Consider the following 27,159-nt stretch of genomic DNA (forward strand, 5'->3'; position numbering starts at 1 on the left):
AAGACCAATATTTACCAAATTTTGAATTCTTTCAAGAATTCCATGTTCATATTTTCCAGACTTTCTTTATCAACCTCATTTTCCAAAATAACCTGTGTATATCATTAAGAATGCAAATTACTATAAGATAAACTATGTTCAGCTGATGCAAGTGTAAAGGCTGATAGACAATCATAAGAATAGGAAATTTAATAAGCAATACAAGTATTTGAATAAGGGATCCTAATCTAGTTATTATATTTTTCTTCTTTAATTTTTAAAAATTAATTTTTCGGTTTTTTTTAAAGTGGCTTTATGGTTTCTGTTTATTTTTTTGTTTAAATCCTTTAAATTTTATTCTTATAACCTACATTTTTTCATTGTATTTCAGCGTTAATAATAAAAATTAAGAAACACTACTGGTGTTTATAACTTTCAGTTAATTCTTATAGATAAAAATGTCTTATACAAATGCTGGAGGAAACGATAAGTATTTGTTATCGAATATAAAAACATTACAATTAGGTATTTTTTTTGCATGAATATACCTACGAAATAGTTCATAAATAATGATTCGAATATAATAAATCTTAAATGTCTTATAATTATATATAATATTATTATAACACATAATATTATTATGGAAATTTATGCCTGATTAATTTGACCAATCAGGATGCCAGAAAAATGCTAAATTAAAGCGGCAAAATCAAATTTTATTTGATAAGAAGTTTCATCAGTCTTATTTAATCATAACATAAGGAAAATAACATAAATAAAACTACCAATTAAAAAGGTTTCTGATAAAAAAATTTTTTTTTAAGTAAATTTTTTTATTATAGAAGCTTTCAGATATTGTGATTAAATAATTCAAAATCGTAAAGAAAATGTATACACATTTGATGACACGTGGTACGGTATGGGGTGCTACATTACCGTATTGAAATGGAATAGGATCATGGAATGATCGGATATATGTATCGAATATATGATCGAATATATCGAATATATAACAAATTTAAAACATATAAATAGATACATTTTTAGTTCTTTTCGCTTGTTTGCTATAGTAAAAAACTTAATACACTTTAAATTAAACCCGCAGCCTGTTTCGTAAAAATTGTAGGATTGATAGAATTGAAACCTATATTTTGTTAAGAATTCTGCCACAAGGCTGTCAAACATAAAATATTACTATTTCTGAAGGTTTTTCTATAAATAATTAATTTACTTTTAACAAGGACTAAGAGTAGACTTAATATATTAAAAGCAATAGCTCTCTCAATCACTTTGACACATTTTCTGATTTTATTGTAGCAAAATATGCGACTCAGTATTGGACTAATTACCACTTGACGAGTTTATAATACTGTCAGATTTGCTTTCATATGCTCATAGGATTTCTTGCTACAAATAAGATAAAATTTACTACAATTTGTAAAAAAAAGGGCGACGCAACATTGTAGTAAATATTACAAAGCCATTTTTTACAGTGTATGACTATTTACATACTGAATTTTTACAAAAATCCTTGGGTTAAGAGAACTCACATAGTAGAGTAATAACAATTTTTCAAGAACAGTTTTTCCTAAATATACATATGGGCTAGTGTAATTTCTGGTCAACCATTTGATATTGTTTGAACTTGTTTGAATAAATTACTTGAGAATAAATGACCAAGAAATTAAATAGATAGACCGATTAGATAAATAGATAACCCCCTAAATCACCAGACGTAATCACTTCAGATTTTTTCCGGTAGAGTTTAACGTATAAAACACCAATAATTCATAGAAATCAACCTATTTTATTTTATTGAATATTGAATTAATTTTTGACATACTGATAACCTCACCTGTCAGATCTATAATCAGGTCATAAAGAGACTTTGAAAAAACAATATAAATTATAAAATGTAACCCACCTAATTTTGAACATTATAAATTTATTGAACAACACAAATATCTACCCTTAAAAATAATATTTAAACTCTTTACAACAATTCGATAAATAAAAATTTGATAAAACAAATCTAATCAGCTTCGTTTTCTTTCTATGCAGCTATTTCAACTTTAATGTATAAAACGATTAATGATTTAGATGAAATATCACTTTACCTATATAAATAAATCCGTAGAAAAAAACAATCTGGCTACATTGCAAATATACAGTTCCTCTATTCGCTCTGGGTCGGGCAGTACCACGGTACTGCGAAACGAACGATATTTAGTCATCCGATACGTAAAAAACGTGAATAATTATTGTTTCATTATGCTTTATGGAATTGGGACATTTCAAACGCTACGGGGGGCGCTTTAAACGTACGTTGGTACTGAGCGCGTTAAATCACAATCGCGGAAGAGGATTTACCATTACTGCCGTTCGCCGGCGGTATTACTAAAGTTTTATTGGATAACTGGTGAAACCTATAATTGCAGTATTGACTCAGTTTTAATTTTATTTAATATTTAATTTACATTTTGTTCTTACGGCCTTTAATTCGTTTTATAGTATATTTGACATTTTATACGATTTAGTGGAATGCATCGCTTTTGTCCCAAATAATAAATGTCATAGACATACAGGGTGTTTCAGAATTATGGGATCAAACTTCTAGGGGTTGTTCAGTGCAACAGTGGAATCCATTTGAGTATAGGAACCCATGTCCGGAAATGTGTCACTACGCCACTACGGCCCTATGATGCGTTAAAATTTATAAAAACATTAATTACCTAAATAGGATCTGCTGCATTTATTTTTACCTTTTGTATATGATACCATCACAACAATTGTTCAAAATGTCTTCCTCCAACCTCAATACACCAATTTAAACGCCGCACATGATTTCGGCGGACTACACTAAAAATTTGATCCTCGTTTTGAATGATTTCAAATGCTGCTATTATTCGTCCAATTAAGTCTAACTTTGATTCTACTGGAGTTTCGTAGACTAAAGACTTTATATGTCCCCACAAGAAAAAATCGAACGACGTTAAATCGGGTGACCTAGGAGGCCAAGAAACTGCTCCACCTCTGGCAATCCAACGGTGCCCAAACCGCTGAGCCAAATAAGGATTTTCTTCGTCCCAAACATGGCTATTCCTACTATTAAAAATACACAACATGTATATGTTGGCTACTACTGAGGATAACGACGAGCCCATTGGAAGTCCTTCGTTCTCGGCGTAAAATCTATGTTTGAAGTGATAGTAGGAGTTACATAGACAAACTTTAAAAAGATTTTCTCCCTCCAGTGGAACTTCAGTGCATTCTGCAAGTGTCGCATCCTGTTTAAATCTTTTTCTGATGATGTTAAGCGGTTCTCTGATGGACCCATTTGTATAAAGACTTTCAACATAGCTTTTCAAAGCTGGGTAGCTTATTGGTGGGTCTGACGTTAGTGGTCTGAAATTTTGACGCACAAATAAGAAGGGTATCGTGCAAGGTAGCCAGTAGTTGTTAGTAATTCCCATGTAGTTGCTGGATAATGCTTAATACGAATTTAGCAAGCTTCATTATTGGCGAATCCTTCATCCCTTCTTTGGGTATTTAATAAATACAACTATTAGGAAAGCAGCAGAGAAAACAAGGATAGAGTCACAGCAACGATTCCATACATCAATGTGAATTTGGAAAGTCTATCATAGGCGAGTTAATGGAAGTCGGGACAAAAGAACATTAAAATTAAGACCCATAAAGGAGAGGTTTCCAGAGCAGGAATATCAGAACACGCTTGGTCCAATGGCCACAATATACATTGGACTGAAGCAAAGATTTTGTGCCAGGAGCAATATCGAAAGAAAAGAAGAATCCTGGAAGCAACTTCATGTTAAACCAAGGAATCTTCAGCCATCCCAGTGTTGAAATTTCCAACGTGCTCTACTCTACTCGGCACGTGCCATATATATATATATGGATCGAATATTAGATTTTACTACTTTACCAATGTTTACACCATGAGTAAATTTTCATTTAAAAAATGGAACTCTCGGTAATATTATATTGATTAAAAACAGAATGCTAAATAACTTTATTTAAAATTCCATTAGTCTTTATGGAATGGAAATTCAACGTATTGATATTTAATGTTAAAAGAGTGTTTTTTTTCGAAATCCTATATAGAATTTAACGTGAAAAATAAGTGCATCTTTTCTCATTCTTCTTCAATAATATTCCAAAATGTATAATGGAAATTCCGAACTTTTAAAAACGTTTATTAATAAATGTGTACATAACCAATTTGCTGGATCCTTTTAATATTATGGAGTTTAAGTAGAGTGAGCAGTCTATTATGATATTATACAGGGTGTTCATTTGAAAACTTCTCACAACGGATTTATCGAAAACCACTGTTTAAAAAAACGCCGAAATACGTCAAAAGGTTTGTCAAGGGGGACAACTTTCTAACCTAAAATTACGTCACCCCCTTTCACCCTCTGTCCCCTAGGGTCATCCCCTTAAAAATTTTAAATGGCAAGAGGTATCGAGTAATAGCTTGTTTGGTCTTTCAAAGTCTTTTATTTTGACGTTTGCTTTTTTTAAATCGGTCGATTCGTTTTCGAGAAAATTAGAAAAATCTTTGTTTATCTTAATTTGTTCAGATAGAAAACAAAAACATGAAAATATCTATTTTTATTTCAATAAACCAAATCGATGATGATGGAAACCCTATATACTTGATGAGGCTGAAATATATTTCCAGCAAGACGGCGCTCCTCCCCACTATGTTCTTCCCGTTCGGCAATGGCTAGACGACAAGTTCCAGATAAATGGATAGGGCGAAGGGGGCCTATAGTAGAATGGCCTGCTAGATCTCCTGATATAATGCCGTTAGACTTTTTTCTATGGGGTAATTTTAAATCTATTGTGTTTACTCCCCAACCTGAAAGTTTGGATGAACCTTGTCAACGCATCATCGACAGCTGCCATGATATCCCACAATATGTTTTTGAAAATGTCCGTCAGGAATTTGAACATTGCCTATATCATTGTTTGGCCAAAAACGGGCAACATTTTGAACACTTATTGAAATAAAAACTGATATTTTCATGTTTTTGTTTTCAATCTGAACAAATTAAGATAAACAAAGATTTTTTCTAATTTTCTCGAAAACGAATCGACCGATTTAAAGAAAATCAAACGTCAAAATAAAAGACTTCGAAAGATCTTTTAAACAAGCTATTACTCGATACCACTTGCCATTTAAAATTTTTAAAGGGATGACCCTGGGGGGCAGAGGATGAAGTAATTTTAGGTTAGAAAGTTGTCCCCCTTGACAAACCTTTTGACGTAAATCGGCATTTTTTTTGAAACAGTGGTTTTCGATAAATCCTTGGTGGGAAGTTTTCAAATGAACACCCTGTTAATAAACCCAATGTTTGGCTAATTCTAATTTTTATATTCCTTCTTACGTATCTAGAAAATTTACAAAGAATAATGTAAAGGAATTATGGTTTAGCCTTAAATTACGTAAACATGTAAGTTAATCTACTATTCGACCCAAAAAAACTTATCTAATGGGACAATCACGCCATATGTGCTATATTAGTAGCATGTAATTACATTAGATATTCCCCCAAAATAATGAATTGAATATTAAATAGGCAGTAAAGTTTTGCCTTAAAAGTGTCGTTTTGTATAATATGAGGGCATATTTTTTGTATAGTGACAAGCTGGAAAAATGACATTGTCTATCCATTTACCAAACATTTATCAACAATACGAGGATTGTCCGTGAAATAAGTTCTACAGAAATTTTATATAAATAAAAACATGTTTATTTTTATTTGAATATCAGTGGGGATACTCATTTCTTGAAACCAGAGTCAAAGAATTCCGTTGCCTGACCGCTCCTTCTTTTTCTTCAACTTGGGGAAAAAGGTGAAAGTCACTCGGAGCTACATCCTGGCTGTAAGCAGCAGCTACAGTAGTTAAAAAATTCTTGACCTGATTTAACCCGCTACCGTTTGTCGTTTTCCCTGAGCATTTTCGGAGGGCTCATCTTGCGCAGACCTTTAAATACCCTAAAGCATTCCTTCACCCAAAATGTTAGCAGTATACTTATCTTACATATCTCTAAAAATGCGCTCTTAAAGTTCTTCCGAGTATTTACTGCTCCATCATATAACACCAACTTTTTCAAATAGCCCCACAGAAAAAAATCGCAAGGGTTAAGTCTGGGGAGCGAGGAGGCCAAGAAATGGCGCCCTATCCATGTGTTCGGAAACTCATTATTTAGATATTCATGAACTTCTCGTTCAAAATGTGGTGGAGCTCCATCATCACACATCTTATTCTGTCTCACATCGTCGAAGAAAATCTAAATAAATTTTATCGGCAGTCGAGGTGGAATAAAGTAGGGTCCAATAAGCATGGCATTTTCCACACCAGCCTAAACATTTAATGAATATCTGAAAATGTTGAAAATTAGATCTTTTTACCTGTAGATTGTCTACTGTCCAAACATGATTGTTGTGGAAATCTTGCACTCCATCTCGGGTAAATGTGGCCCGGTCTGTATTCAAAATTAATTTCGTGAAATCAAATAGTTCATTCTTTTTATTTCAAAAAATAAATACTAACTTTGGACAAAGTTTTAACAGAGCATGGACGAGACGACAGTATTGCTTTGATAAGTAAAACACTCTTATGGATCAATAAAAGATATGGATTTTGCATGGGAGAGACATATTCGCAAATCATTTTACAGGAAAGCGATGAAATTGTTTACTGGAGAAGCAAATTCCTAAGAACAATCAGCAGTATCAAGCAGTACCGCAGGGAGCAAATGATTTGTTTTTTTTTAGTTTTAATTAGTCATTAAAATGTTTGTTCCATGATATGCAGAATGGACAATAAAATTCTCACTTCTTCGGATCTTACAAAAAATCGGACGCCAATTTTAATTTAGATCATCGATTTTACGTCCCTTAGACCTAAAAAATTAATTTCCCTACCGCGGGGCCCACTTGTTACATCTTTATTCCCTAGTAGGAATCAACAAATAATTCAAACGCCCTCCGCTTCCTCCCTATCCAGCCCAATCCACGTCCGGGCGCATGCCCTTTGCCCGTTTTTTCCCCGCCGATTTTCTTTTGTCGCTTTTCGCTGAAAACCGTTCCGGCAATATGGCAACGTCGGCGTTCCGCGATCGCCCATCACCCGACTCTTATGAACATTTTCCACGAGCGTATCTCGTGCCTTTGCTATCGCGTTCCATCGCAATGCAACAGAGTGGAATGGAATAGCGGGAAGGTCATTAAGGAGTTCAGACCCGGTTTTAACAAGAGACCAAGGGAGGGGCCCGGGGACCCCTTCGCACGTATACTAACGTGTGTGTGTCAGTGGCAAGAAAAAGATACCATTTCGACATTGTATCGGTTGGCGAGTTGCCGTATAACCAACAAACGCCGGGTTTTCGTGTCTTTTTATTTTTTTTCCGGAAAAATCGGGTGGTTGAGGGCGATATTAGTGCCTCCCCGTTCCGTACGCGGATCCGCCATTTTCGGATGTGGGCAAATTAATTATTGCCTGTTTCCCGTCACCGAATTAAAAAAAGGTTGTTGAATGTTTGGTAGTGTATGGTTTGCCATTTAGGGCATGTTTAAAAAAAAAGTGTTTTTCTTTGGGTGTTGCTAAGGTAGAAATTATTGTTTTTATTTAACGGGATTTGGTCGGTAGAATATTGAGGATGTTTACTTAATTAAAAGGTATTTGTTGTGTCGATTTGCTCTCTTTTTAATTCGAGTTATAGGATCCCGTCTTTAATTATTTTAAAATTTTCATACTATACATTTTTAAAACCTTCTTAGATCTTTGTAGATCATATACAGGATGTTATAAAATAAAATGCTGATTATTAAGGGTGTTAATCCTTATTAAGGGTGTTAATCCTAAGCTCCTTAATTTTTGAGTTATGGAGTGTTGAAAGTTGTCATCCTTAGAACGAAATTTGGGAGACCCTGTATGAAATTTTTTTAAACTATTTATTATTAGAGTACCTACGACTTGACTTCTATAATTAGAGTTGTTATGGGTATTGTAATGGTATAATAATGTACATAATTAAATAAATAGGTATTACATAATAAATAAATTAATTTTTTCTTCCTGGGTAATAGCATGTTGAGTGAAAAAAAGCCAAGCAATCCATTTTGCCCTAAAATGAAGGAGGATTATAAAAATAGATTTTATTTTAGGTAAAAGCAGTGGCGTACATATTATTTAAAAAAAATACTTAGTCTACCATCTTGGACAGATGCCACTGGTTAAACTTGAACATTAAAAAGTGGCTCTTAATGCTCAGACGGTGAGTGTGTGCTAAATTTCATAAACATATTTAGGAAGTTAATAAATTATGATGACACAATTTTTTGCTTAAGATTTTAACACCCTGTAGCTCAAGAGTTAAGGGGCTTAGGACATAAATATCAGAGCAACAATTTGGGTTTAAAAAGAACTTTACCACTTAGGATGCGGTTGCCTGTTTAACAAATTATATAAACCAAAATTTTGTTCAGGGGAGTAAATGTATTGGAGCTTTTCTTGATCTCAGGAAAGCATTTGACGCTGTGACACACCATATTCTTCTTGACAAATTAGAGAAAATTGGTGTACATGGAATGGTACTGAAACTTTTTCAGTCTTACCTAGGAAATGGAACTCAAAGTGTTAAAATCAACAATTCAATGAGCACATACAAGTAGGTCAAATATGGTGTGCCACAGGGGACGGTGCACGTGGCACTGTACTATTTACAATTTATGTAAATGGGTTATTTGGGATAATTAAAGAGGAGCAGGGACAGTTAGTATGTTTTGCTGATGACACAGCACTGATTGAAACAGGCAAGACTTGGCTTGAAGCAAAAATTAAAGCTGAAACTGCACTTAAACATATAAAATTGATCATCATTGTTTAACACTCAATGCCAGAAAGTCAGTTTTCCTGAACTTTTCAGTTGGCAATACTAATTCATCCCAAGTCACAAAGTTAAAAGTTCATCAGTATGAATGCCAAGATATTGCTCAGTGTCAATGCCAACTTGAAATTATTTCTGTTGATGAATACAAGTACCTTGGAGTGATACTGAACCTAAAATGGCAGGCACATGTTCAGTATATATCAAACAAAATCAGGAAATTAATTTACAAGTTCTGTCAGTTGTGCAAGTTTATAAAGTGAAGAATTTGAATATTAAGGGTGTTAATCCTAAGCTCCTTAACTTTTGAGTTACGGAATGTTGAAAGTTGTCATCCTTAGAACAAAATTTGGGACACCCTGTATGGAATTTTTTTAAATGATTTATTATTAAAGTACCGCTTGACTTCTATAATTAGAGTTGTTATAGCTACTGTAATAGTAAAATAATGTACATATGTTTATAAAATAAATAAATTTATTTTTTCTTCCCTGGTAATAGCATGTGGAACGAAAAAAAGCCAAGCAATCCAATTTGCCCTAAAATGAATGAGGATTATAAAAATAGATTTTATTTTAGGTAAAAGCAGTGGTGTATATAATACTTTTAAAAAATATTTAATTTACGTTCTTGGACAGACGCCCGCCATTGGTTAAACTTTTAAAAAATATAACTTTTAAAAAGTGGCTCTTAACGCTCAGCAGGTGTGTGTGCTAAATTTCATAAACATATTTAGGAAGTTAATAAATTATGATGACAACACGATTTTTTGCTTAAGATTTTAACACCCTGTAGCTCAAGAGTTAAGGGGCTTAGGACATAAATATCAGAGCAACAATTTGGGTTTAAAAAGAACTTTACCACTTAGGATGCGGTTGCCTGTTTAACAAATTATATAAACCAAAATTTTGTTCAGGGGAGTAAATGTATTGGAGCTTTTCTTGATCTCAAGAAAGCATTTGATGCTGTGACACACCATATTCTTCTTGACAAATTAGAGAAAATTGGTGTACATGGAATGGTACTGAAACTTTTTCAGTCTTACCTAGGAAATGAAACTCAAAGTGTTAAAATCAACAATTCAATGAGCACATACAAGTAGGTCAAATATGGTGTGCCACAGGGGACGGTGCTTGGCACTGTACTATTTACAATTTATGTAAATGGGTTATTTGGGATAATTAAAGAGGAGCAGGGACAGTTAGTATGTTTTGCTGATGACACAGCACTGATTGAAATGGGCAAGACTTGGCTTGAAGCAAAAATTAAAGCTGAAACTGCACTTAAACATATAAAATTGATCATCATTGTTTAACACTCAATGCCAGAAAGTCAGTTTTCCTGAACTTTTCAGTTGGCAATACTAATTCATCCCAAGTCACAAAGTTAAAAGTTCATCAGTATGAATGCCAAGATATTGCTCAGTGTCAATGCCAACTTGAAATTATTTCTGTTGATGAATACAAGTACCTTGGAGTGATACTGAACCTAAAATGGCAGGCACATGTTCAGTATATATCAAACAAAATCAGGAAATTAATTTACAAGTTCTGTCAGTTGTGCAAGTTTATAAAGTGAAGAATTTGAATATTAAGGGTGTTAATCCTAAGCTCCTTAACTTTTGAGTTACGGAATGTTGAAAGTTGTCATCCTTAGAACAAAATTTGGGACACCCTGTATGGAATTTTTTTAAATGATTTATTATTAAAGTACCGCTTGACTTCTATAATTAGAGTTGTTATAGCTACTGTAATAGTAAAATAATGTACATATGTTTATAAAATAAATAAATTAATTTTTTCTTAATATTAAATTTACCATGCTTAAAAATGTGTTTATTTTTTCTTCCCTGGTAATAGCATGTGGAACGAAAAAAAGCCAAGCAATCCAATTTGCCCTAAAATGAATGAGGATTATAAAAATAGATTTTATTTTAGGTAAAAGCAGTGGTGTATATAATACTTTTAAAAAATATTTAATTTACGTTCTTGGACAGACGCCCGCCATTGGTTAAACTTTTAAAAAATATAACTTTTAAAAAGTGGCTCTTAACGCTCAGCAGGTGTGTGTGCTAAATTTCATAAACATATTTAGGAAGTTAATAAATTATGATGACAACACGATTTTTTGCTTAAGATTTTAACACCCTGTAGCTCAAGAGTTAAGGGGCTTAGGACATAAATATCAGAGCAACAATTTGGGTTTAAAAAGAACTTTACCACTTAGGATGCGGTTGCCTGTTTAACAAATTATATAAACCAAAATTTTGTTCAGGGGAGTAAATGTATTGGAGCTTTTCTTGATCTCAAGAAAGCATTTGATGCTGTGACACACCATATTCTTCTTGACAAATTAGAGAAAATTGGTGTACATGGAATGGTACTGAAACTTTTTCAGTCTTACCTAGGAAATGAAACTCAAAGTGTTAAAATCAACAATTCAATGAGCACATACAAGTAGGTCAAATATGGTGTGCCACAGGGGACGGTGCTTGGCACTGTACTATTTACAATTTATGTAAATGGGTTATTTGGGATAATTAAAGAGGAGCAGGGACAGTTAGTATGTTTTGCTGATGACACAGCACTGATTGAAACAGGCAAGACTTGGCTTGAAGCAAAAATTAAAGCTGAAACTGCACTTAAACATATAAAAGCCTGGTTTGATCAGCATTGTTTAACACTTAATGCCAGAAAGTCAGTTTTCCTGAACTTTTCAGTTGGCATGACTAATTCATCCTAAGTCACAAAGTTAAAAGTTCATCAGTATGAATGCCAAGATAATGATCAGTGCCAATGCCAACTTGAAATTTATTTTTATTATATTTTATTTTAATAAATTTATTTTATTTCTGTAGATGAATACAAGTACCTTGGAGTGATACTGGACTCTAACCTAAAATGGCAGGAACATGCTCAGTATATATCAAACAAAATCAGGAAATTAATTTACAAGTTCTGTCAGTTGCGCAAGTTTATGAAGTAAGTTAAAAACTCTAAAAATGTTGTATTCTTCTACTGTTGAGTCTATACTTAACTATTGGATTTTGGCATGGGGGGCTTCTTATCAATATGTATTAGAGCCATTGATTATTACTCAAAACTACTTAGTAAAGATCATCCATAATAAAAATAAGATGTACTCTTCAATCCAATTATTTAAAGATGCAGAAGTGTTAACAATAAACCAGATTTATATTAAGTCTATAGTTAGGTATATTTAGGTTGCTCCTATAAAAAAATAAAAAAATAAATTAGACAATTGGTTAATTGTTAATAATGTTATTTTTAATATATAAACATATTTATTCATAGTTCTATTGTATTATAATTATCAAAGTGATACATTTTGTGAAAAAATTATAAAAAGCATAAAGGTTATTAAAATTTGCTATATTGTAAAAAATAGATATATATTAAAGTAATTAGATACCCTTATACACACACAGAGCTATGCTCCATTGTGTATAATATATATTTGGTTCAAGATGTATTATTTTTATGAATGAATACATAAATTAAAAAAAAATAAATAAATATAGCTTTATTAGAACTTTTCTTCATAAGTTCACGTAAGGATTAACACCCTTAAGGATCAGCACCTTATTCTGTAACCCCTTGTATGGTGTATGTTGAATGGCTTATTTATGATAGTGAGGCCACATGGAGGCTTTTAAGCAGTGTAGACCCAGACAGCACAAATTAAATATTTATGACAGCACAAATGAATATAGGTGTAACATCATAAAAAGTAAACCCCCTGTATAGAGGCTTAGAAAAATACCATGGCTTCATTATCATAAATAAGCCAACCAATCATATGGACACCTATAATTGCAATTGCCTTTATCACATTTCAAAAAAAGGGTTAGTAATTAAAAACATTTAAATTTAAACAATAAATACTATCTGGGTGTTGAAAACCCAATAAATAGATTTTAAGAAAAAATAATTACAAGTTAAAGAAAATTGAGAAAGTCGCGTAAAAATGCGATGGTATTAAATTAAATAAAATTTGAAATAATTAATGACGTGAATAAATATTTTACTAATGGAAATTACTAAAATATCATGAGTCGGAATTTTCCCACATAAATATTTAAAAAATGGATTTTTAATATTTTCTATAGACATTTAAAATCTGTATGAAAACTATTACAAACAAATAAAATTATTTGAATATGTTTTTTATATATATGTTATTGATATATGTGGTATATATTTGTCTAATGTAAAATAAATAAAATTATGTAGATAATTTAATATAAAAACATTGTTAAAATTAAAAGTACCCACAAAATTGTTCAATACTAACATTTCCTAAATTGTTTTTGTATTTTTTGTTTTTTGATAAATTTCTAAAAAATGTTTTCCATTATCGATTTACCAAAAAAAAATTTAAATTCAGAAGCAAAAATAAAAAAATATATATTTGTTTAATTTAAAAAAAAAATCAAAATATCACTTTCTCAATTTTTTTAAATTTAGATGTTATAATTGTAATTAAATCTATTATTGTTTTATGTTCATTTGTAAAAGTTTCCCTAATTTAATAAGCAATTATTTAATCTAGAAGGCTCAAAAATTCATTTTTTTTCCGAATTTATCTTTTATTCAATAACTTGTTTTACACTAATTTTTTCATTTTAAAATTAATTTTGTTTTAAGTTAAAAAAGAAAACCATAGTCAGTTAAAATAACAAAATAAATCATTAATAAACATGAGAAATTTTAATTTAGAACGTCCCTAGAGTGTCTGAAACTTGATCCTAATAATTTCAGTATATATTTATATTTTGTTCAGTTCTCCTGAGAGTATTTCCCTGGAACATTCTCAATTTAAACCAGCAATGCACAAAAAATTACTCTTCTTTAGGATATTGTTAGAATGTCTATTGTTATTAGTATAGTTGAATGGTCTCAGGGGTTTAAATATTTTAATGAAAAATATGGCAAACTTAAATAAGATTTTTCAAAAGTAAAATAAATATGATAGTATTTTTTATACACTTATCATTTGATATAAAAACTATTAAAGGGAAATTCAAATCAAAAGTTCTTTTAGTCATGAATTTATCAAATTAATTTAATTATGTTTTTTAGTTTTTTCTTATTTTAATGTTAAAATTCTAATAACAAGTTCTTTTAGATATTTATGGTTTAGATTTATTTCCGGATCTTTTTTCATTAAACATTGCTCCATTTTGTCTGGTGCATCTTCTACATTCACTACATATTTTATAAGGGTTAAATTATTAAGTATCATTCTTAAAAAAAGTGTACCCGTTTTTAAATTGAAATCCTGTTTATGTTATATACAGTGCATCCCAAAAGTTATGTCTAAATTCATTTAAAATTCAGGGGTGTGTTCGAAAAAAAACGCTCGGACCCGTCGATTTTTATTTCAAGTTGCGCATTTTTGTACGTGAAGTTTGTATATACAGGGTTGCTCAAAAATAAATTACGACCATCAACTTCATTTTTTCAAATGAAAGAACCTTTTTTTTTATTTCGTCTTTGAATTTCGCGTGGAATTCTACGTATGTTTCATGCATCATGTCTTATACCTAAAGTCAACAGTTATCGAAAAAAAGACGATTCATGTAACAAATAAAAAAAGAACAAAAATTAAGTTAAATGTTTAAAATGGTTGCCATTCACGGCTTGACAATATCCAAAGCGATCAATAAAGTCTCGTTGCACATTTTCAATCATTTCCGGAGTTATGGCGCGCACTTCTCTGCGAATTCTCTCTTTCAAGTCGTCTAGATTATTTGGCCTATTAACAAAAACAAATACCTTCGACTTGAGGTATTGAGGTATCCACACAAAAAAAGTCCATTAGTGTTAGGTCAGGCGACCTAGCAGGCCATTCGATGGGTCCTTTCCTTCCTATCCACCGATTGGGAAAGGTTTCATCCAAAAATGTACGCACAGTGGCAGCATAGTGCGGAGGAGCGCCATCTTGCTGGAAAATTAGTTCTTCGTCAGGATAGTCTGGGTCCAATGGATTTGGAAATAAAGCTAGTAATGCTGGAACTAATTCAAATTGGACAAAAAATTGAGATACACTTGTCCCGTTAAAGTCTGTTCAAAGAAAAAGGGACCTATTACTTTTCCGCGCACTATTCCACACCACACATTTAGTTTTTGAGGGTACTGGGTGTTTACCTCCATCATCCAATGCGGATTTTCTGTTGCCCAATATCGACAATTTCGTCTGTTCACCCTACCATTCAAACAGAACGTGGCTTCATCGGAAAAAATAATATTTGTTACTAAATCATTATTTAGATTGCACATGTTTTGTAAGCGTTCACAAAACTCATTTCGCCTATCGAAATCGTCATCAAATAACTGTTGCACAGGAATAACTTTGTAGGGGTAATATTTGTGCTTTTTAACTATTCGGTGAACTATAGATTTCACCATGTGTAAATTTGCCTCAATCTGCGACAGAGGAGTGCATGGATTTTCTTCCAAAGAAAGCAAAACGTCAAGTTGTTCATTTTCATTGACCAGATTTCGGCAGATCTCTAACATGACCGAATTCTCTAAATTTAGCCTGTATTCTACTCATCCCCTTTTGACATATCGGAGGACGATCAGGATGGATTTCATTGAATAATTGAGCAGCTTCTCTTTGAGTACGTGCTCTATCACCAAACCCAACCATGCACAGAATTTCTATTTTTTTCTCGTTCCGTTAACTTTACCATTGTGAAAACCGCAACTTTGCTCATACACTTCACACTTGACAATATCTGTTTGGCGTACAACTGTCATACAGTTTCTATGAAAATACACGGTCACCAGCCAACAATAAAAAAAACACGAATGAATGGAATTTTGCTCTGTATAAAAATTCTCAGAGATAAGGTGACTCGTAAGGTGAACTTCAATAATAATGTTTGGTCGTCTTTTTTTCGATAACTGTTGACTTTAGGTATAGGACATGATGCATGAAACATACGTAGAATTCCACGCGAAATTCAAAAATGAAATTAAAAAAGGTGCTTTCATTTGAAAAAATTAAGTTGATGGTCGTAATTGATTTTTGAGCAACCCTGTATATACAAACTTCACGTACAAAAATGCGCAACTTGAAATAAAAATCGACGGGTCCGAGCGTTTTTTTTTTCAAACACACCCCTGAATTTTAAATGAATTGAGACATAACTTTTGGGATGCACTGTATACTATACGATCTACTGTTTTAACAGCAGTGTTTCTATAATATATCTTGATAAAATTATATTTTAATTCTTTTCAGTATTACTTATCCAACCACATAAAATCCTCTGCAGTGTTTTAATTTATATTTGCACTAATCCTTGACATTAGCTACTTGACTAAGCCTGAGCAAAATACAGATCCTCCTGGCCACTAAACTACATGATAAATTAATTAGTTACTTGTATAATAGAAGCGAAAGCTTACAAGTTGCGTAGGTGTAACTAACTTTAGTTTTAATTAGTTTCACACGATTGAAGTTTGTTTAATTGAAAGGGTGCCAATAGCAATGCCAAAATGTTCATTTAAACAACTTAGGGCAGGAATATACATGTTTAGGGTTAAGGGATTAAACAGTTAAAGAAAGTTTTTTTTTGAAAAACATGATTTTGGCGCCAAAAGAAAAACACTTGTGAAACCACCCACTACCACCAACAACTAAATATTTAAATCTAAAAAAAGTTTTCTTATGTAGCCACCAGAAACGAAAAATCTGCAACACTCTGTGATGTTATTCAACATAAGGCAAAAACAAAACTAAAATAGAAAACCAGAAAATTATCAACATATCTTTCAAGAGACTTCTCTATTTATACAACTGAAATTTATTTATATCTACTAAACAAAGAAAAACTATTTTCTAAAAAGGTCAATACAAACTAAAGATAGTCTGATATATAAAAATAGTCGCGTACGGCTTCTTCTTTATTGGAAGAGGTCTGGGTTTTTCTTTGTAACGAGTTCCTTAAAAACCGCCACAACGTCGTGCATCGAGGATTGCGCCATGGGGTGCACCGTTTCGGCAGAGGAGAGGGCGGCCATCGCCAGGACCAAACAAATTGATCAGACGCTTAAAGAGGAGAGCCAGAGATCTAAGAGAGATGTCAAGTTACTTCTGTTAGGTAAGATCTAAAAATATATCGGAAGTTAAATAAAATGCATATAATATAATAATAAAAGCAAAAGAAGCGAGTACACTGTGTGTGATCGTTGTTTTAGGGTAAATACAGTTAAAATTTAAAAAAATAAAGAAAATTATAAAACCTAATGATAAATTATTTTTTGAGTACATATGGTGCCATCTAACATTTGTGGTTAAAAACATTAATTAAGGTATCTGGAGTCGAAAAGGTAAACTATTCAAGGGACCTGATTTTTTCATTGAATATTTTCAACATATTTTTTTTATTTCCTTTAAACGGATATATAACTCATATATTTTTACCAACATTTTATGCAAAAAAACAGCCATCGTGAGGTTTGTTTTTCTAAGTTGAGCACATGCTTACAAATTTCAAACTAAATTACTAGTATACTGGCTACACAGTCCTCCGAAGGAAAATCCGTAGAAAGAAAGAGGTATTTTTTAGATTCCATAAAGAAATGTCTTCAAGAAATCTGACAAATTTGTATTTTACAAATTACATACACGATGAGCCTCAATCTTATGGTGCATCAACACATAAAATAAACTGACCTGCGATCGTCAAGTCAAGTCGTTTATGAAAATTAAAAACAGGCCTCAGACCAGAATTACTAGACCTCATGAATTAACTAGGACTTCAGATTTAGTGCAATCAACTGTGATTTATACGCATATCTAATCGATTATGAAAAAGCATTTAATCGCGTTCATAAAATGATCAATATCCTGGAAAAGGCCGGCTTAGACGATAAAAATATCTGATTAATTAGAAATCTCTACTGGAATTAGACAGCATGCTTAAGACTTGATGGAGATCGGACGGAGTAGGTGTAAATATGGCGTGGGCTCAGACAGGGATGTGCCCTCTCGGGTCTGATATTTAACTTATATTTCGAAAATATTTTCAACGAAGCCCTTAACGGAGTAGGAGAAGGTATCCTTTTGAATGAAGTCAGGCTAAATAATGTTTTTGAAAGTGGTAGACAATGGTAATATAGAAACAGGTAGTCGGACTGACATTGTCTTTGTTTTCGTACAACACGACGTTTCGGTCGGTAAGTGTCTCCGACCGTTATCAAGTGTAAACTAAAGCAATTTCCTATTTTGCAGGCTTATATATGATTGATGGGATCAATGAATCATGAATTCTGATGATGAGAAGAGAGCGTCTGCTAGAAGAGGTCTCCATATGTTGGGAACATCCACACTCGGTTGGCTGAAGACGCTCTGGTTTTGCATTATGTAGGCAGCTTCCAGAAATTTCCTTTTTCGCCAGTGTGATTCATTCCTTAAGTTCCATAACATTCACTGGTCTGAAACAAAAATCCTACTAGTTTCTAGACCAAATAATATTCGAAACGCTGACGATACCATGGTGATAACAGATAGCTTGGAAGCACTGCAAAGATTAATGGACCATCTTGCGCAATACAGTTAAAAATATAGTCTTAATATCAACGTAAAGAAAACGAAACAAGTGATCATCAGCAGGAGAGATTTAAATGGAGCCTATATGTCAACTGAACTTGAACGTGTTTAACAATATTGCTACCTTGGAACCACCATAAAAGCGTAATGGGACAGTGCACAAGAAATAAAATGTCGTCTAGAAAAAGTAAGAATAGTATTTCACAAAATGAGTGCCATCTTCAAAAGTCACAACATATCTCTTGAAACCAAAGTAAGGCACTTAAGATTCTGTCTTTTCTATTTTATTGTATGGCGTAGGATCCCGGACACTTATAGAAACCACTACTAAAAATCCGGAAGCATTTGAGATGTGGCTGTATAGAAGAATGCTCATAATACCATAGACAGTTCACATTATACAAGTGCAAAGAATACAAGAAAAGGTATTGGGAAGAAGACAAACATCATGCCGTTTCATTCAAACAGCCGTTTAAAAAAAAGTTATAATTGCCAACATGAGAAATAGATAAGAACCTGAAGACGAAGAATGGAAACCTTTTGCTTATGATAAGAATTTAGCTACGATAAGGCTACTCCAGGGAGTCCATAATGAGAAAGCTTGTGAAGCAACATTTCCTGATTTATATAATAAAGTGCTTTTGAAAGATCATGGCAAGCCGCTGCAGCAGTTGACCCCTTAATTAATAGCCGAATATAGGCTATGCAACAATTTAAAGATGGCTGATTGGTATTGCAGTTTGGTTGGAATCCATATTAATGATAACTTAACAGATAGTCTGTCTTAAAGGCCTTCTAGAGACACATAACAAGTTTGGTTAAAGGAAGTCCTTTGCCTGGCCCAGATCAGCTCTCCCACTGATCGCTACGGAACCTTACATCGCACAGTGACTGAGCAAGGCACATTTTTGATATTTTGGCTAACTGAGCGGGGAAAAAAACTAGGGAAGCTGGACCAGGGACAGCAAATCTCGATAAGCCAAGAACCTAAAGATAGGGGAAGATAGAAGATAGGAGGATATTAACTGGAATCCTAACAGGTCATTGCAGACTCAAACGACACATGCATCTTTTGGGTATGGTTCCAAGCCCGTTGTACATGGCCGAAGGATATAAAGAGCTTATTATTTCAGATCTCCACATCTGCCACGGGAGGATTACAATAAGCTTTGGAACTGGGAAGCTCTGTTTCTTTATTAGGAGGTCGCCTGTGTAGGGTTATAGAGAACAGTCAGCAATGACAGAGGTTACCGGTGTTTTTTTGCGGCAAGGGAATTTTAGGCTTCCCGCTAGTTTTTGGGTCTTGCGCAAGTTACTACTACGAAACATGAAATTGTCATATACAACGCTTAACTAAAATTAGGTCAAAAGAGCTCCCATAAGTACTCCTAAAGCTAAGTTCAGGATGTGCTTTTGTAAAACGAACAGATGTTGATTTTGGTGGTTGATTTTCATTTGATTAATTCAAAATACACAATTCTGACATTATTTTTATAACCACATGCGCCCTAGAGCATGTCTAGGGACACCAACTCAGCGTTTAAATATTCATTAAGGCGAGGGACTTCACCTTCGTCAGAACATCTGTTAAGCTTAAGTGATTTCTTATCTAGAGAAGAGTCGCTAGCAAAAAATCTTTCTTGTATGTAGTTCAAACAAGATTGTTCTCAGAAGTGAGCAATGGGTACTACCAATGTATAGTTGTTTACTTTTTTCAGTAGATTTTATTAATATATGGGGATGACATTCTAGAATGCTATTATAAGGTGACCAATAGGCCAAAAATTCATACTTCCTGGGCAATTCGTTACATAGGAGTCGCTAATTCAGCTGGATTCTGTTGAAGCGTTCCAGTCTAATCGAAATGATCCTTACAAAAAACCTATTATCAAAAATGAGTATACAAGAAAGGGAATGTGAAAACATTCTGTCTATATCTGAAAAACAAATTATAATATACCATTATAGGATAAAACAAGATGATAGTGGCATTTCTAAACCCCTAGATAAACACCATTGATATAGTCGTATAAATTGTCATATCTGGTTCATGTTCCATTTTACAAATAGCAATTATTCTTGCAGCTAAATTTGGCAAACTCATAATAATCGGAACAACTGCCGTATTATAGTTAGTTATCTATAGAAAGAACCTCAAATATTACTTAGATCCATATTTAGAGAAATTATATCAACCAAATTCAAAAACTTTTGGATCATGCAATATGGATTTTGTAATATGTGATATGGTGTTACTATCTTCAACATCAGTTCCACATCCAGAAATTACAATGAATATCCAACAAGCATTAAAAAGTTCGGCGAATCATTTAATAATTATATAGACTTTTAGATCTAAAAAAAAAAATTATAAATTCAAAGTATTTCAGATTACTATTTTTTCTATGTAAAGCTCGTGGTGTCATCGCTGACATGGCTCGCCCATATTTGACTGTGAAATTTTGGGAAATATGGCTAAAAATAATTAAAAAAACATAATATACCCGCTTGGCCAACTGAGGTCTTGCGTCCGAAATTTAATGTATTAATATGCAATAACAAATTTATGTCGCAAGTAACGATAGCATTTGTTCTACTCTCAGTCGCAAGCGCAAGTGCTGAATCGGGGAACTGTACCTCTAATACAGTTAGTGATACAGTTCCGATTTATTATAATATTTGCAAGTAAAATGTCAGAAAACAAAGAACTACGAATAAATTATCTAACTAGAAAAGCTAGTAGGGGAAGTTTTTTCTCGACAAAAAAATGTTAATCCTAATTTCAGGAGTGATGCATTTTGGCATGTTTATGCTATAGATATATTCTTGTATTGTGACTGTGAAACCTTAGAAAAATGGATACTAGCCATATAGTCATGTAAGTTGCATGCCCTTTTCCAGATACGAGAATTATTTAATTTCACCTATAGGAATTAATCTGGTAGTTGGAAGTTTGGCAAATGCATAATATCTATCCACAAATATAGGCAATAGAAAATTATTTAAAGAGAGAATACCTATAAACCAAATGACACCAGCTTTACTTCTAAAAATTAATGGTAATCGAATGTTTGTCGAGTCATTTGCAAATTCTTTTAGTTATAATTCTTTTAGACTTTGGATGTAGGGCCCATTATAAATTAGGTGGAATTATTTAAATGATCTTATTATTTTTACTAGGAAAAGCGAAATTGTGAACATTGGCATGCTTCTATAATATTTCCACACAAACTTATATGAAATTTAGTAAATCTGGCTAAATGTGATTACTAAAAACCAACTACGGAATTCCAATTAAATTTTGGGATAAAAATCCTTTTTGACATTGAAAATTTAAGTTTTATTTCTTGGAATCCAAAACCAAAGGATTTAGGTATTCATAAATTTCTTAATTAATTAGCAGAAAACTAAATTGTATCTGCTGCTTTTGGAAAAAGCTATTTCTCCTCTTTAAAACTGGCTTTTTTTTATTGTCCTCGGGATAAGCTGAATATATTTAAAACCAGACCATATAATTAAAAAAAGGCAGCCTCCGAGTGGTGTAATTACTTCAATTGTTTACACAGCGAATCATTTAAAAACCGCGCCACTTGAAACGCTCCAAATTGCTTCGGTTTCCGGAAATGCCACTTAAGTCAAGTGCGCGCCTAATTATGTTTTTCCTTAGATGATTCGAAAGGAACTGGGTGCAGTTTTATTAATAAATATCCGACCTGCTATGTACATGTACGCCCTACATGCTACGTGGTATGATTTCATCGTGACATTATTCAGTTCAGCATTCAACACGTCGCAAAACCGTGGAATAAAATCGATAGAACAGCTGTCCTTCGCGTGGATTCAGCGCGAGCGACGTTTCCGTTTTTCGAAAACATTCTAATGAAACTCTGTATTTGCAATAAGCTCTTATTGTATCCAGTAATGGGGTATTTTATCTATGTATGCTTGTACATGTATATCATAGTATAAGCTATATCCTGGGATTTATAGAATTGAAAATTAGAAGTGCTGAAATTATGATAATACGATAATACACATATTATTTACAAGTATTTTGGATGTATCACGCTTTTATAAACTGTTTGTGAAACTTATGGAAATGGATCAGATTTTTGGTAGTTTTTGGGGGTATTAGAAGATTGCTATTTCTAGAAAATCTATATACTATGCTGGCTCCTTTCGTTTAAAAAATCGGGGTCAGGAAGTATGTCAATAATTTATTATATGGTTATATAGCTTTAGTTTGGTTCAGTTACTTTAATTTTCGTGGCCTTTTGCTCTACAGCATTAGACAGGAACTCATGTATAAACTGCGATGTCCACCTGTAAACTTTACCAGAATAAAATTTGTCTTCCTTATGGACTAACCTGAATTCTCTTTTTTTTTATATCTCTAATTGTGCCTAATTAATTCAACCAGTATCAGATTGCGAGTGCAACTACTTCACAGTTTTTAAAATCGTTTTCTTATATTTTTCTGCTTTTTATAATAATCTTAGGCCCGAAACTGGTGGCATGAAAGTATTTGAATAATAGGTGAACTAGTGGATGATAGATGCTCTTATGATGATGATAGATGACTTTAAAATGCTCGCTTTGGCTTTTACCTCATGAAACTAAATCCTGCTCACTGCAACTTGATAAAGTGGGAAGCATTTGATTGTTGGTCGTCGGCAGAAGTGAATTTGGTTCAGAAGATGCATTAATAGCCGATGTAGGAGTTTATTAGGATGCAGCTTGATATTTGACCAAGTCAGCTGGGTATATTCCAGTATTTTCAATTCCAGATATTATATTAGAAATCATCAACTCTTGTCATGTGATTCCGCGCAATTTTGTAAATTTTTCCCATAATATTAATTTTTCTCGATTTCTCTATATTCGTCCTATCGAGTTCCTTTCAAATATTACCAAATGCTTGTTTTAATTTACTTTTAAAGGTTACATATTCAAATTTTTGTGAATTTTATGCAAAAGAGAAAAAAAAAGATATTTATATTTCTTAGAGGTTTATAAAGGAATTAAGATAGTGTCTTTTACCTAATCGAGATGAGCACATTTTTTACTTAGCCATTACAGACAGTTAAAGACATCAGTACATCTATCGTATATTAATTATTATGCACAAGTGAAGCACTGTTTTAAAACATCACATTATAACTAATTAATGGATACTAAACTTGTCTATTCTAATTTGAAGTACTTTTATATACACTATTTCAAATTAAAAGAGGTCTCTAATAGATCATTGTAATGAGTTTTTCCTGTAATGTTCCGTTCAATGATGAAATCATAATTAAGGTGTCTTATAAATTATTCAAATGAACAACATAAGATCTAGCCTGAAAATAGTCTGTTGTCTCTTGCGACGGATATCACATGCTTCCTTTCGTCCAGATAGGACTCAAGCAAAGTATTCAAGTTTATCCAATACGTTTTTGTAATCTGTGACGTTAATAGTCTTTATATCCGTTTGAATCTAACAAAAGGTTATGCTACGTCGTTGGCAATTTGTTCAAAGGGTGCACCAACAAGGTATTGCCATCATTTTCCCTCTGGTCTGGGTTCTTGGACCCTCGGGTGAGGTACATCGCACTGCCAGCACCAACGTGTAACATTTTCTTGATGTCCAATAAAACGACCATTTAAGAACTTGTGGAACACGCTCTCAAGGAAAAACTAGCAAATATGTCTTTTGCATCGACGCTCTCCCTAACTCTTTTCAGCAGTCCATCTTGCATCACCAATGAATTCCATTAGGCACATATGCTTTTAGTTCTGAAGATTTTTCTAAAATATCTATCCATTCTGTTTTAGAATTGTTTGAATCAGGTAAAAAAGTAAGGCCGATTACTGGATCATCAGACTGATCCTGGATTATTCTAATAGTATCCTACTTCGGAATAATGAATGCCAATTACTTATCCACATTATTTATAAGCAAGGTATTATTATTCTGGTGAAATCTTAGATGGAAAACAATTCTGCAAAAATCTGCAATTAAATGCAAGAAGATACCTGCTCTTGCACATCATACAACCAGAAGATGGTTAAAAAAGGATACACTAATTGCATCAGATCATAATGGACTAACGTAATGTTTACTGACGAGTTCAGATTTCTTTTAAATAATATTGTCGGACGTGTTAGATTAATGTTATAGTGGCAATTTGTGAAATGCACACTTTAAAAATAATACGGAATCAATTATGACTTGTGGTGGAAAATACAGCGCGAGTCTGTATCTTGGAATAAATCCGATAATAAATAAATGGGGGCGTGTTCGGAAAAACGCTCGGACACGTCAATTGCGATTGTAAGTTGCGCATTTTTTATAATACGTATTTTTTATACAGGATGTGTCATGTAGGCGGGGCTAATACCAACTTTCTTATTTTAAATGGGACGACCTATAAGTTATATTTTTGGATTCTCCACAAAATTCCAAACATTTTGATGTATCATATGCCATACCTTTCTTCGATTGTTTTTAAGATATAGGGCGTTAAGGAAAACGTATTTCATAAACTTAAAGAGGGGTTGTTTTAAACCTTTTTCTTTAGTAAGTGTTCAAAATGTAAACCATTTACTATTTGACAATGCCCTAAACGTACTACAAATTCATTTTGAATATTTCTGAAGTATATATTCTTCACTCTTGCCTTATTCTAGTTTTCAACTCCTCAATATTTGCCGGCTTGGTCACATAAACTTTGGATTTCAAATATCCCCATAGGAAAAAATCCAGCGGAGCCAAATCGGGCGATTCTGGTGGCCATTCAAAAGGTCCTCTACTGCCAATCCATCTGCCTGGAAAAATAGTATGCAGATAGTTTCGAACAGATCTTGCAAAATTGGGAGGCGCACCATCTTGCTGAACCCAGATGTTTCTATTTGGCATATCCACTTCTATTGGATCAGGAAATAGAACAGCAAGATTTAGAATTGGTTCTTGTAATAACTGTAAGTACCTTGCTCCATTTAAATTTTCTTCAAAGAAAATTGGGCCTATAACTTGCTGATCTAGAATTTCCCCCAAACATTTACTTTTTCTGGGTGTTGAATGTGGACTTGCCTCATCCAACATGGATTTTCTTATGCCCAATAACGGCAATTTTGACGATTTACTTCTCCGTTTAGCATAAATGTCGACTCATTGGAAAAGAGAATGTTTTCTGTAATATGATTATTATTCTGCATTAATTCCATAAAATGTTCACAAAATTCAATTCTTCTATCCGCATCCTCCTCATTGAGTTTCTGGAGAATTGTTAGTTTACAGGGATGTAATTTTTCTGTTTCAAGAACTCTTACTGAAGACTTGTGAATTATCATTAAGATTTCAATCTTGTGATTTTCACTCAATAGACCATTTCGTAAAAAAATTAAAAGAAACTTAAATCTGATTATCGGACAGTAAAGGCACGTCTTGTAGCAATGTCAAAATTCATAAAATGTCAAAATTATAAAAATGCCACATTTTTTATAGGACATTCATAAAATACGTTACAAAAAAAAACTGTTTACTGAAGAGAAACAGTTTTTTTTGTAATGTATTTTACTGATAAGAAAGTTGGTATTAGCCCGGCCTACATGGCACATCCTGTATAAAAAAAAATTATTATAGAAAATGCGCAACTCCAATTTATTCCAAGTTACAGACTTACTACGGTATTAAAAAGGTCTTTCCTTACCTAGTTGTTTTCATCAAGAGGAGATGGCTCCTTAGAGGTATTCGACATTTAGAGATATAGAATGAATATGCAACTCAGTTCCATTAAAGGTTTTTTGCTTTATTTAGGAACTTCAGTGCATTGAACCCTCAGAGAGAAACAAAGATAATAACAGTTTCCAATTCAGTTGTCTAGAAGAATAATTTAATTTATTACAATTATCCGGAATATTAACGGAAATTCTTAAATCACAACTCCTTCAACTTGATAACGTATACTTCTCAGAATCAGGCAAAAGTATTTTATTGGTCCTAATATTTAAGTTGTGGGCTGGCCAGCGAGAATTTTTTAATACTTAAAATTTCTTTGAAAGTGCTTATTGATATCCATTGAAGAAATTTGACGAGTCGTAGAGGCTCATATACCTACTACTAATGAATATTCGCTATTGATTAAAATCTGGTTAATATTTTTATGAATGGCTCCGATTTTCATTTCGATCAGTGCATATGTCATGTATTTAAAGTTGCAGTGTAATGGCTAAGCCTACAATATAAATATATTTTAATCAAGTCCAACCCACAAACATTTGCCATCACGCTTATCAGTTAATTGAAATAGTGACAAGGGACTATTATTGCTGGGATGGAATCTAATTAACTAATGTACGTAGGAACATATACGAATCTGGTTTAGCAACACAAATATGTGTGTACCCTCAATAAAGCCGAGCGAGTGACGCATTATCAGGATATTAGATTTTATATCTCTCGCGTCCTGAAATTGACAAGAGCGACCGCAAAACGCTTGTTTTAGTTATCATAGAAATTATCGCCCCGAAAAAACCGCTACCTGCATTAACAAAATAATAATTATTATGTATACTGTAATTTAAATTCAAGGCCGGACATGGATAGTCACTATAATATTGTACTGTCTATGTCTATATGTTGTACTGTAATAAACTTTTTATCGAAATTTATTGTGGACAAGATGGCTGTC

At 32.9% G+C, this 27,159-nt stretch overlaps 1 protein-coding gene across 6 annotated transcripts in view; it reads left to right on the forward strand.

Moving 5' to 3' along the window:
• Positions 1–27,159, forward strand: part of LOC126734759 (guanine nucleotide-binding protein G(o) subunit alpha) — a 144,727-nt gene that overhangs the window by 51,009 nt on the left and 66,559 nt on the right. Inside the window, exons 1-2 of one of the 6 annotated variants that reach the window (XM_050438477.1) lie at positions 7,263–7,557; positions 16,607–17,033. The exons of 2 other annotated variants lie outside the window; for them this stretch is intronic. In XM_050438477.1, coding sequence (XP_050294434.1) covers positions 16,916–17,033 — 118 coding nt within the window. In that variant the 5' untranslated portion in view covers positions 7,263–7,557; positions 16,607–16,915. Of the gene's footprint in view, positions 1–7,262; positions 7,558–16,606; positions 17,034–27,159 lie in introns of those variants that run through there. 3 more of the 6 variants (XM_050438476.1, XM_050438473.1, XM_050438478.1) reach the window with 3 other exon arrangements.

Source organism: Anthonomus grandis, chromosome 4, assembly GCF_022605725.1.
Source record: "Anthonomus grandis grandis chromosome 4, icAntGran1.3, whole genome shotgun sequence".
Taxonomy (NCBI): domain Eukaryota; kingdom Metazoa; phylum Arthropoda; class Insecta; order Coleoptera; family Curculionidae; genus Anthonomus; species Anthonomus grandis.